Source organism: Haliotis cracherodii, unplaced genomic scaffold, assembly GCF_022045235.1.
Source record: "Haliotis cracherodii isolate W230 unplaced genomic scaffold, xgHalCrac1.p SCAF_1, whole genome shotgun sequence".
In the NCBI taxonomy this organism is placed as follows: domain Eukaryota; kingdom Metazoa; phylum Mollusca; class Gastropoda; order Lepetellida; family Haliotidae; genus Haliotis; species Haliotis cracherodii.
In genome coordinates, this window is record NW_027266264.1 from 82,138,204 (window position 1) to 82,151,916 (window position 13,713).

Below are 13,713 nucleotides of genomic sequence, written 5' to 3' on the forward strand. Positions count from 1 at the left end.
ACATAATTTTAGCATAGAATGTTACATATATAATATGTTGTCGGGAACTAGTTTCAATTCAAGGTGAAGGTTATTTTGCAAGTTCAGAGGTTATGTGAGTTCACGTTCCCACAATTCCCGCGAAAAGGTTCGAATCAGCTTAGCGCGCTTTCTGCAAGTGTACCACAGTCGCGAGCTGAGCGACACGAATCACAGGAGCCTTTCGTGTGTTTTGTTTTACGCGCTGTAACGATACAGGGCGACACTGGATTGACATTTTCCCTTTCTCTTGGATTACCTCTAAGCACTGACATTTTGTTGCCTCTGTTCAGTTGAGGATATGTTTTGAACACGATATTCACAAGTGACACGAACTCATTCTGACAGCATCCTTGTCTGTTGTGGATAGTTTGGATTACCATTAATTTCAACGATGGAGAGCGACACACCAGAGCTCCGTCCCCATTACAGGAGTAAGTGATTCTCTGATTTCAATCAGCTGACTGTTTACTGACAACCGCGTTTAACTACTGTTAATGAAATTGGCTAATTAGTTGTGTATTCAATGAGCCTTATATATTTCAGCCTTGGACGACTCTCGTCTCACGGCCGATGAAATGGACGAGCAACGGAAACTCAATATCGCATACGAATATTTATGTCACTTGGAGGAAGCTAAAGTGTAAGTTATTTCAAATGTAATATTCGCCCACACACATGCCCGTTACAATTTCAAACATGACGAAAGAAATTTGGAAGCTGTAATGGATGTCAACAACATACGAGCTTATGAACCTACCAACATTTGCACGCGTCATTGAACACGTCTCTTTCACGCACTAGTAAGCTTACTAAGGCAATATCGGATTGTACCTTACTATGAACAAGAATAGTCCATGATGCTTACGTATTCCTTTGATAGGCAACAGGCTTGTTAAAGTACAGGGTGACTTTATTGCTGGAAGTATAAGTTTGAATGACAACAGGTGTCAGTCTCCACCTTAATTACCATGACAAGTGTTACGTTGTTGATTACCATAACTTAAAAAGCTTGTTTTTTGTAAAACACTTTCGAAAGTGAGTTGTTCGGTGTTATCAAATCCCAATGAAAGACCTGACACCTTGAAGTATTTGAACATGTTAACAATGTGTTTGTTTTCAACAATGTTGAAAGTTTGTAGCACTAGTTGAATGAAGTAGGTCACAGTGACCTCGCAGTCACATCCTTTATGACTCATGACAGCATATTCAAAAACAGCATTAATTATGTCCTTTTCACGTGAATTCATGTAGGAGAAAGTTTGATTTAATTTTAAAATATCTTGTTTGTCCTCATTTTTCAACTTATAAAAATAATCTCTTTCAGGATGATATTAAATATTATGTACCACTAGTAATTTACATATCAGGCATGTTAAGGAAACTTTGTGATTTATTGATACTCAGGTTCATTAGACCTGTTTCATAGTCTTCACTGTTTTTTTCATACTGAGACCATTTAAAAAATACTATATGTACATAACTAAGATATACACACAAGGCACCCACATAATACATGAGTGTGTTCAACAGTGATGGGTTGAGACCGAAAGGTCTTTGAACCGCTTCCCTATCTGGCAAAGAATCATTTTGTCTACCTATCAATTCATGAAAATGTATAAAAGTGAAAATGCTGGTAAAATGGAATGAATTTAAAATGTAAATTTATATGCAGATGATTACAAATTACTATATTATGTTGGTGCATACTTGATGATATTATGACAATGAATGAATCATTGTTCTATAATTTGGATGCAAGTCTGACAATGTAGCCTTTCCACCTGTCTTGTATTATGTGACACATGCCAATCTTGTCAACTATTTTAGAATTTACCCAGTTTCATCATTTCCTTTGTGAGAAACAAACAGCTTGCACTGACATCGCCATAGATGTGTCTGTATTTAACAGGAGGGACATTTTTTGACATTTAAAGAAACATGAAGTGGGGGTGGGAGAGGATGGAGGTTTTTGTTGCAGTTTTTGTTTTGTTTACAAAAGAAAATTCTCTCCTCAACAAGGGCTGTGTAAAGACATTTCAAACAGAATTATCTAGAAATGTCTCCAAAGCATCATCTGGTGGCACACTGCCAGTATGTAGGTTTGATTTAGTTTTGACGAAAGCAATAAAAACACTTTATCAGATACAAATGGCTACCATTCATACAGGGTATCTATTATTCTGAAGTGATTCCTTTCACAAGAAATATATTTCACATGTCTAATTGTAAAATGACCGCCTTTTTAATATTCTATTATTCTCCCCAAATCTGTCCATTAGCACAAACAAGGGCCATCTAGATTACTTCTCTCTCAGGGCTGCTGCTATTGTGTGTCCTGGTATGTATGTATGCTGCCTGATCATATTCCCAGCAGCAGTGACTTACGGTACATTTATCAGTGACCTACATCTGTAGAATTGAGTTTCATAATGCTGCTACATCAAATACACACTTAGTTCAAGTACTGCTGGTAGAACTAAGATACAAGTTGGGATATCAGTTTTGCTTTTTCAGTTGTATTGTTTTATAAACATTTGTAGAGGAGGATGGTGTTCATATTCAAGCCACCGTAAAAAATATCCTTTTTCCTTTTCCGTCATGACAATCCAGTTATTAAAAGTTGGCTAGGTATGTAGAGATCATTTTTCATTTTGTCCATTAAATGATTACAATTGGACATAGGTATGTAGAGATTATTTTTCATTTTGTCCATTAAATGATTACAATTGGACATAAGTATGTAGAGATTATTTTTCATTTAGTCCATTAAATGATTACAATTGGACATAAGTATGTAGAGATTATTTTTCATTTAGTCCATTAAATGATTACAATTGGACATAGGTATGTAGAGATTATTTTTCATTTAGTCCATTAAATGATTACAATTGGACAGGCAGACCTGCTCATTGTGTCCCTTGGCAGATATAAAACATAATTATTTCATTATGTTTTTTAAGTTGCAGACAAAAAATATTTTGTAGGGTAGGGGAAGTTGCCTATATCCAAAAAAACTTTATGTGGCCTCACTGCCTATTTTGTCAGATATTAGCCCTGATAATAGCCTGTGAGTCCTTGAGATCAGTCTTTCTTATCCTATACACTTAAATCTGTTACTTGCTTTTATTTGCACAGTGTGTGGAGATGGCTTATGTCAAATATAGACTTGTATGTGCTGTGTGTGAGGATGACGACTATGGGGGTAACGTCAGTACGCCTCCTCATCGTCACACAACTCCTCATTCCTTCACACACCTGGAATGACTGCAGGGGTTACCTGTGGAGGCAACACTGGACCAGGTGTGCTGGTGACGTCTTCAGAGACACATCTGTAAACTAATCACTCGTGGTTCCAATTAATAATTTCCTTGATGATTGATTGCTTGCAGTCTACAGCCATGGAATTGATCATGAAAGCTCTGATCGTATGTTTTCTAATTGTATTGGTTATTTTAAATGAATTTCTTGGGTATACTAAAATAGAATATAACAGATAAGACACTTGGCAAGGTTTGACGACAATCAATCTTGAAATTTTTGTTACCAATTTACTACTGCTGTCAATGCTTGTTGTGGCTCTTGAAGTTGGCTACATACTCTTTTTAAGAAGAATTAGCTATTTTGAATGTTTTTGTTTTATTGCTTTGAGGAATTTATCTGTAATGACCAGTCATGAAAATGTTATCCAATCTTTTAATTTTAGTGTCTTAAATATGTCTTGTGTGGTTGTCTTCCTTTATCCATTTTGAAAGCCAAGCCAGTGTACATACCCTCTGCTGTCAAAACAGCTGACTAAAATGATGGTTCCGGGGTTGAAATGAGTGGGTTGCATATTGTCTTCAACAATGATGCTCATGCTATCAACCTCTAGGCTGTCTAATTCTTACTAACTGTCTTAATAGAGGTGTAATTTTGACGAGTTGTTCAAAACAATGTTGAATAACTCAGTTCATCCATTTTGAGACACGTTTAAAAAGTTAATTCCATGAATTGGATAGAAAATGCAGTTTTAGCCAAATCAGTTGTAGCTATTTTTTATGCATTCTGGAAGCTGAAAGTTAGACTTGTGAATCTTTCTAACACGTGTCAATGTTGACCATGACACTAGTCACCGGTAATGACTTAGTTGAGATTTATTCCCTGTTGTATTGGCTCACACAGCCTTGACGACCACCTCCACCAGCGATTGCTGTGTCCAGAGCAAGACCAGACGGATTACCTGGTGTTTGAGGGAGATGACAGAATGAAGCTCCCCAAGCTGACTTCAGCGCAGTCATTCCCCCACCTCCACTTCCCAGCCTGTTGTGTTGATGATTTCAGACATCTGGCAATTCTCTTCATCCTTGACTTCACTCATACATCCTGATGGATCTGCTTTTAGTGTAACGATTGACATATTTGGGGGACTGAAAATACCGATTGAACACGTTCCCTTCGTGTATTGTAATACATTGCTGCAGTGTTTGAAATGGAATTAATCTAGGGCCCATTAAGTCTTTAGTGTTGACATAAGTGAGTGAGTTAAAATTTAACTTCTCATCGGCATTATTTCAGCCATATAGTGACGAAAACAAGTTGCTATATATACAATTGAGTCATGAATACAAAGTTATATTTAAAACATATTTGTCATAACAATATTATTTGTACAGTTTAAAACAAGGGCTATAGGCCACCAGTAACCAAAACTGGGCCACCTTGCTGGGGATCAGCTTCCTGCACGATATCCCAGCAGGATTTACGTCATTTAGCCACTGGTGGTTGTGTACAATACCAGTCAATATTAAAGAATGCTTGGCAATGAGTTGGCTTCAAACACTGGTTGATGATAGTTACATGGATTATGATAGGAATTATGTGTCACACAGATGGACGATCAGTTTACATCACATTAGCCTCCTCCTCGGAGCATTCGATTATCTTTGTTGATATGTGTCTCACCAAATTTTAAAACAAGTGTATTTATGATACAGGTCAATTTCTTTCAAGTAACTTGAGATGAGATGCCCCCTTTCACAGGTTGTTTGACCTTAGGGTTACGTAGAGGACCCCTTACTTTCATGGTTAATCACTGGATTGTCTGGTCCAGACTCGTTTATTTACAGACCACCGTCATTAAGCTGAAATATTGCTGAGGGCGGCGTTAAACTACAAACGAATGGTGACTGTGGTGTTTGATGGTCCACTAGTGGCTCTTTAGTAGGTAGTTTCAGGTCATTCAAGGACAATGTAAGGAAAAACAAGCTATTTGCCCTCCTAACATTTCCCAAGCCAACAGAGCCATATATGACTAAATTTTCTTCCTGGTGCTTTGTTTACATCTGTGGAATGACAGATATGTGTATTATTGATGGTGTTACTAAACTACAACATAACAGCATGTGTACAGACAATGGGATGAGCCTTCATGCCACAGGTGGAGGGGTGATGGTGTTGGGTGGTGGTGGTGTTCAGGGACAGAATAGGTCCAAGCATTTGCATCATTTTGCAGGAGCCAACATGAAGTTTGTGTGACTTGGCTGAGGTGCCATCATGCCCCAATGGTGTGATCATTGCTCATACTGTCAACCACAGGATACCTTGATATAGCTTGAATAAGACTGACTGTGGTGTAAAATAACATTCACTCACTGAATGGTGTAGAAATATTTGTATATATATATATATGATCTCTGTGCCTTTTTTTTGTTAAAACCAAATCCAAAAATCTTTCATAACAAATTAACTCACGCCCGATCCTCCCTAGACTGTCTCTCAGTCCCTGAACCATAATATTTCCACTTCCGCCCAGCCCTAGTCTAGATTTCCCACAGGTTCAGGCTCTGAATCTCTCATCTCACAGGGGCTCCTTTTCAATTTAAATGGAATTAATTGTTAAGGTGGTACATCCCGATCTGCCCCAACAGCAGTATATTATGACCTGGTTCATTCCCCGATCCTATCCAACAGCAGTACATTATAGCCCGGTTCATTCCTCGATCCTATCCAACAGCAGTACATTATAAGCAGGTTCATTCTCCGATCCTATCCAACAGCAGTACATTATAGCCCGGTTCATTCCCCGATCCTATCCAACAGCAGTACATTATAGCCCGGTTCATTCCCCGATCCTATCCAACAGCAGTACATTATAACCCGGTTCATTCTCCGATCCTATCCAACAGCAGTACATTATAGCCCGGTTCATTCCCCGATCCTATCCAACAGCAGTACATTATAGCCCGGTTCATTCCCCGATCCTATCCAACAGCAGTACATTATAACCCGGTTCATTCTCCGATCCTATCCAACAGCAGTACATTATAGCCCGGTTCATTCTCCGATCCTATCCAACAGCAGTACATTATAAGCAGGTTCATTCCCCGATCCTATCCAACAGCAGTACATTATAAGCAGGTTCCCTTAGACGATGCAAACAATGGGACACCATCTTGGTACTGCAACCTTCATTAAAGTATGGGTGCTTCAGGTAGTGATGCAATATCAGCATAGAATATTTATGAGGTTGAAACAACTGATATCAAGCATGGCATATTCTAGGTAGATATATTCAGTACTGACCATGCCATATTCCTGGTAGATACACACAGTACTGACCATGACATATTCCTGGTAGATACACACAGTACTGACCATGAGATATTCCTGGTAGATACACACAAGTCTGACAATGACATATTCCTGGTATATACACACAGTACTGACCATGAGATATTCCTGGTAGATACACATAGGACTGACAATGACATATTCCTGGTAGATACACACAATACTGACCATGACATATTCCTGATAGATACACACAGTACTGACAATGACATATTCCTGGTAGATACACACAGTACTGACCATGAGATATTCCTGGTAGATACACACAGGACTGACAATGACATTCCTGGTAGATACACACAGTACTGACCATGAGATATTCCTGGTAGATACACACAGTACTGACCATGACATATTCCTGGTAGATACACACAATACTGACCATGACATATTCCTGGTAGATACACACAGTACTGACCATGACATATTCCTGGTAGATACACACAATACTGACCATGAGATATTCCTGGTAGATACACACAGTACTGACCATGACATATTCCTGGTAGATACACACAATACTGACCATGAGATGTTCCTGGTAGATACACACAATACTGACCATGACATATTCCTGTTAGATACACACAGTACTGACAATGACATATTCCTGGTAGGTATATACGGTACTGACCATGAGATATTCCTGGTAGATACACACAATACTGACCATGACGTATTCCTGGTAGATTCACACAGTACTGACCATGACGTATTCCTGGTAGATACACACTTTTAAGGATACATGTAGCTATATGTTATCATAATGAGGACTAGTGGACCAAAAATGTTAGTGTTGGCTATCGATATAGTTTATAGAGATCAATAATTGCTACCGAAATATCAATCAATTATCGATAAATATTGGAGAAGTAACTTTAAGCAAATATGCAAGAAAGTCCCAAAAGAAATCAACATATTTACTGGTGAGCCATGACACATTTATGCATAGATTACTTTATGGATGTTTGAGATATAACAAAAACAGTTGCTTTCACGCTTTGACAATTGACATTATTGACAATAACAAGTCTGTTTCAGTAAATCCAAACGTTATTTCATAACAATAGTTTATGTAAGTTATTGTCAATGACAACATTTTCATATCAATAATCGTTAATATTTCTTCCATCAATGATAATTCGAATTATCAATATTTTTGGCCAGCCCTACTTTCTACCACCGTAGATACACACAGCACTGACCATGACACTTTCCTGGTAAATATATCAATTTCTTGGTAGATGCACACAATATATATTATGACATTTTCTTATTAGATACAGGTAAATTTGACCATACCATGTTTATTTGTAGTTTTGATGACCTCATCATCAACATTGTTTTAGATTAAGTTGTGTTTTGTTTGTGCAAGATGAAAGTGTCAAACAAGCAGAACCCAAATATTTGGTTACATCTAAAGTGACACTGACAGACTCGTGTACAGCACCATGTTTTTGTTGGATGTCACAGTACCAGTGAAGGTTGCATGTAGAGGAGACACAGTGTGACATATCTCCAAGGCCAGTGAAAGACAAAACCTGTGTGCCTCAGGGCGCCATTTGCTGCTGCGGTGTACTGTTTCAATCACATCTATGACCTGGCTTCATTTTAATCATATTCTCGCGTTGCCTCATTTCATTTGTTTAACCCTTGAGGGAGATCACCATGACTCTTAACACGGGCTACTGTTGGATCAGCTGTAGTAATCGGAATTATTTTTTTGCCTCTGATCTTAGGTTATATTATAACTCTGCCACCTCAAAAGTCATTGATGATAATCGCTTTCTCTTACTTGATAAATATTAAGTCAGAAAGTGCTTGTTTTTATCATGAAAATCTTGTTTGGAACATGCTGAGATTAACTGATCTGTTCATAACGGAATTAACACTTTTTTTTATTGAATTAAATACTGAATATTTGAATCACTTGATTTTTGCAAAGAATTATTGCCGTTGTAATGTCTGCTGGTTGTGCCTAGGTAACACGCCCCCTGGATTACGATCAATGATTCACGAGGACTCTACTTGATGGGTAGTGGTATGGATTGCATGTGTTGTGTTTCTGGCAGTTTCACTGAACAACCTCCTGACTGACGTGAATATTGAACAAACAATAAAGAAACTTTGAAGGAGTGTTCCTTTTCTGCATGTGTTCGATATCAAGATACTGATAGACTTGAAGTGTATCGAGGTAACAATAGACTTGCGAAGTATTAGAGAACATTGAAACATGTAACAGTGATTTGGGTAGGAGTTGGATGAGGCAGCAGTGACAATGTCGTTAGAATCAGATCTTGACCGGGTACAACACCTCTCTAGGTGGTCTGGTCAGGTGAACTGAGAACAAACTTGGGCTGCCCTATGAAAATGAAATGTTTGGGTGTTTGAGCCAATCAGATGTCAGCTTCCTGAATTTATTCAGCATTATTATTTACAAATTTCGGTATCAACAAGATGAAACCCACCCAAAATAGAAATGTTCCGATTATCGAACACCAGAGATTTTCTCGAGTCTATCTGTTTTTGAGTCCAGTGGTCACTTGATATAAATATATGTGGGTCTACATAGGGGTCGAGGCTGGTCATGTGCGGCAAACTTAACTTCATTGCTTATAATTTTACTGATTGTATTTATTGGAAAATATTAATGTTTGACACTCTGAACTGAGAGTAGATTCCTCACCAGAATAGAATTGTGTGTAACATGCATTCAAACATTCTACCTCTTGTGTCCCCGGGACTTGCAATGTAACTGAATTGTGTTCGTTCTCAATTTGTATTTGTATGCCATGCAATGCTTTGTGTCCTGTAGACCAGTGAAGATCCGGGGTAGACTAGGTGTTCAGCAACCCATGCTTACCGTAAAAGGCGACTATGTTTGTCCTAGGAGGCGACTAACAGGATTGGGCGGTCAGGCTCGCTGACTTGGTTGATGCATGTCATTGATCCCAATTGCGTGGATCGATGCTCATGACGTCAACCACTGGACTGTCTGGTCCAGACGCGATTATTTACAGATCGCCATCATATAGCTGGAATATTGCTGAGTGCTTTTGTCCTGTAAAAGTCTGTTTCATATTTTTTGTATAGGAGCTATTGCATTCAGAAAATATATGTGGAATATATATCCACACAGTGTATCCACACCAAGATTTGTCAGTGGTCCAAAGGATCAGGACATCGAAGAATCTACTGGTCCTGTTGCATATTTACTAGACACGATGGTGCTGACCAGCAAGGGTATTCAATTGTATTACTAATTCTACAAACTCAATGTTCACCAGATGGCAGTAATAAAAGACAAGTTATTGCAGGTTAACTTCTGAAGTTTATTTGTTTGCAACAGGTCAACGTATCAACTTTCCCAGGTAGTGGGTATAACACATCCATTGGTCATAAAACCGATAAGTCACACTGACATTAGATGACACATACAAGTAGAGCATGCACAGTTAGAATGAGGAACCAGTCAAGTAGGTAACCACTGTACCATACAGGGGTGTTTAGGCTGCTGGTTCTCCTTTGAGTTTACTGCCGATCTAGAGCTGATTTCAAAAGTTGTACAAGCTTATAATTACACTGTTTTATCCCCAAAGTAACACCATATATTTAACTTTACTGGTCCTTATGAAAATATACTAGACTTGGACCTAGAGGTCGTGTTGAACTCTGCCGACAGTATGGCAAGCATCTTACTCATATGAAAATCATTCTGTCTGGAGTTAAAAATGCAGTTGGCTTCTTGTATCTCTGATAGTGATTTCTTTTCCATCTGCTGTGCAGTAGGGCCTGTGAAACAAAACAACAATAAGACCTTGGAGAACTCAGTTGAAACCAGTTTTTATCCAGAATGTTTTTACATTCGGGAATAGGATATTTAGAAACGTCAAGTGAAAACTGGTTGTAATGGATTAAAGTGTGTGCAAATATAATAGGATTCAGGATGTAAGTTTGTTATAAAGGTAGTTGGTTACATTTCTTGATGTTAGAGTTACCAAAACAATACAAATACTACCAGTGCTCAAATTAGGCCTATTTTCAATCAATCACGGCAGCATTTTGCCTGAGTAGAACAAGTTTTGATTTCATCATCTGTATTGGTAGTTGTCATTGTTTTCAAATACACTCAACTTAACAGGAATGAAAATTGTCAATATTTGAAATATTGTGACAGTTTTAATTGAGTTTCTTTGTTGTTGGCAAACAAGGCCAAATATGAATAAACATCAGTTGTGTAGATTGTTGTCATTATCACATGGTATTGATCAGGGGAGACAATGCTGTCCCTGTGGAACGAAGCTACAGAATAAATACAACACCGTAGAGCGTAATGTGGAGGTCAATTGTCTTCTTTTCTGTTGTTTTTTTTCTTCGGAATATGAATGTGTTTGTGGAAGTGATTATTTCCAGTTTGTTATATATACATAGGTGAACGGATGAAGATGAAGCAGGTCTGCCTTGCTTTTCTTTATTTGCCGAGTCAACGGAATAGACAGTAGGCCTCCTATCGCGTGTTTGCATGTGGAGGGTCAGAGGTCATTTCAAGAGATTTACCATTGGTCGATAGACAGCACAACACGTGGTGGTCACATACTCGACAATCTTGTCATGGTATACGAAAAAATTCCGGTCAACGTGGGCTTTGGTCATTTGTGTGGACGGAAAACCTGAACTGACCACTTTAGTTGAATGCTAAGCCCTTAAGTGTTCTCAAGATGCCTCTCAACATGTTTTAGTGGATATTTGTTTATCCTTTAAACCGTGGAGGCAGCAACATAAATACCACATGGTTATGTTTGATATGGGTTAGTGGGCCTGTACGCTGATCAAACGTGGTGTTCCAAATAAGGCAAGGAAGTCAAGTCAGTGTTTGAAAGTCAGGGGTTCCTGGGGTCCTTCAGGGTTTCTATGGTATTTGAATCAAGGACCCACTAAATCCTTAACTTTTATCATTTGGTTATAACCCTAATTTTACAAATAAAGTTTTAATGGGTCCATGGGTTCAAGTACTAAACAGACGTACTAAACAGACTTCCAAGAAACCTAGGATCCCTCATAATAATTGTAGATCCGTGAAGATCCGGGGTAGAATAGGTCTTCAGCAACCCATGCTTGCCCTAAAAGGCGACTATGCTTGTCGTAAGAGGCGACTAACGGGATCAAGTGGTCAGGCTCGCTGACTTGGTCGCTGCATGTCAAAGTATCCCAGTTGCGTGGATCTATGCTCATGATGTCAATCTCTGGATTGTCTTGTCCAGACTCGATTCTATACAGACCGCCGTCATATCGCCGGAATATTGCTGAATTAGCGTTAAACAACAAACAAACAAAACCCAACGAAAGTATTTAGAGACTGCCATCATATAGCTGGAATGTTGCTGAGTTCGATGTCAAATAACAAGCAGTACATCGTCAACAGTTGTTGCCAATACGATACGTCCAACAACAATGCAAGAACAACACAGAGATTTAGGCCACCTTTAGCAAACAAATTTCTTTTCCCAACAGCTGTGATATGAATGTGTCCGGTGGCTACTTGGAGAGACATGCCCTTGACAAGGATGTACACGTATGTGAGCATGTACTTGTCATCAGTGGGGCAGAGTGATCACTCAATTCAATACAATACAGTCCAGCCCTTGGAGGAGGACTTACCCATCTCACACGGCCATACAGTGATACACAGTTCAACTCTTCACCATCATCACAATCTCGATTGCTTTAAGGGCATTTCAAGTGATCCTGTTAGTGATGCTCTACATTTCACCAACTCATTAAACAGAATGTTAGTTTTGTTTGGCGTGCAAATTTGAGAAAATTCCAGTTTGACGCAAAGTGCCCATTCATAACAAGTTCTCTAGCAGGAATTTTGTGTGTGTGTGACACAAATGTGTGGACCATGTGATCTGATGAGAGTTGCTCGCCACACAGGGTGAGTCAGACGCGGGTCAGGAAGGGAGAAAACGTTCCCTCCTCTTGCTGGGCCAGTCGGCAATACATTACGACATTAGTCATTTCTTATCACGTCGCTGGCAGAGACTACTGTAGACCATGACAGAAATCCTACCAATAACACATTCACTGACAATGTTGACAAAGCTTGATAACCAGCCAAACGTTTCATGTCACTTGATCAGATTACTGTGTTGATTAAATGGAACTTCACAGGCTATTGAAATTTGCTTTAAGTTTAGAATGTGTCCAAACTTTTCGCCTCGAACACGATTACACAACAATTCAAATAATGGTGCCCTTCTTTCTGCACTTGAGTTGAGGATAAGATATTGGCCACTTTTTTATTGGCGGGGTTTGTTCGAGGGAGACATTGTCTTCACTGAACAAATTTACATATGTTCCAGCCAAGTAGTCCTCACACATTACATCACATTCATCAAGTACTCTGAGGGGGTAGGGAAGGGAGGTAACCCCCTCATTGTAACTGAAGGCTATGAGATAACGATGATGGAGCACAGAAAACAGAATCACTAAGTACTTCCTTTTACAATTCTATTCTGTAACATGACTTCCAAACATGAGCAGTGATTTTCCCTCAGGCCTGTAAAGATAAATTTGGTATTTTTATTTTCATTGATTTCCAAATTAAGGTTGATGCTCAGCCAATGTTAGTTTGTATCTATTCCGTTTATGGAAAATCAAATTTAAATTTAAATAATAAACATACTTTTCCTGACACTTAGTTCTGAGATTTTTATTCAATCTGACCCGTATATGGTTCAACAGTCGGTCTCACACCTCGAATCCAAGTACATTTTATATCATCTGTAACTTTAGTCATTCGAGTTAGAGAGTGAGTATGGTTTTACGCCACTGTTAGCAATATTCCAGCAATATCAAGGTGGGGGACACTGGAAAATGGGCTTCACATATTGTACCCATGCGAGAAATCGAACCCAGGCCTTAGACGTGATGAGCCAACGCTTTAGTCACTAGGCTACTCCACCGCCCCAACGTTAGAGTGAAGCCTTGAGTCTTGTAAAGTTTCCTTTTGTATAGAAAGCTCAGCAATTAATTTTTCGTTTCTTTTTATGGATGTTTTAACATTTAAGTTTTATGAAACTT

General features: G+C 38.7%; 1 protein-coding gene across 2 annotated transcripts in view; it reads left to right on the forward strand.

Moving 5' to 3' along the window:
* The first annotated feature begins 100 nt into the window (after positions 1-100).
* The window catches only part of LOC139447007 (ras GTPase-activating-like protein IQGAP1), a 120,415-nt gene continuing 106,802 nt past the window's right edge, over positions 101-13,713 (forward strand). For both annotated transcript variants that reach the window (XM_071228211.1, XM_071228284.1), the window contains exons 1-2: positions 101-452; positions 565-661. In XM_071228211.1, the coding sequence (XP_071084312.1) occupies positions 413-452; positions 565-661 (137 nt within the window). In that variant the 5' untranslated portion in view covers positions 101-412. The remainder of the gene's footprint in view (positions 453-564; positions 662-13,713) is intronic.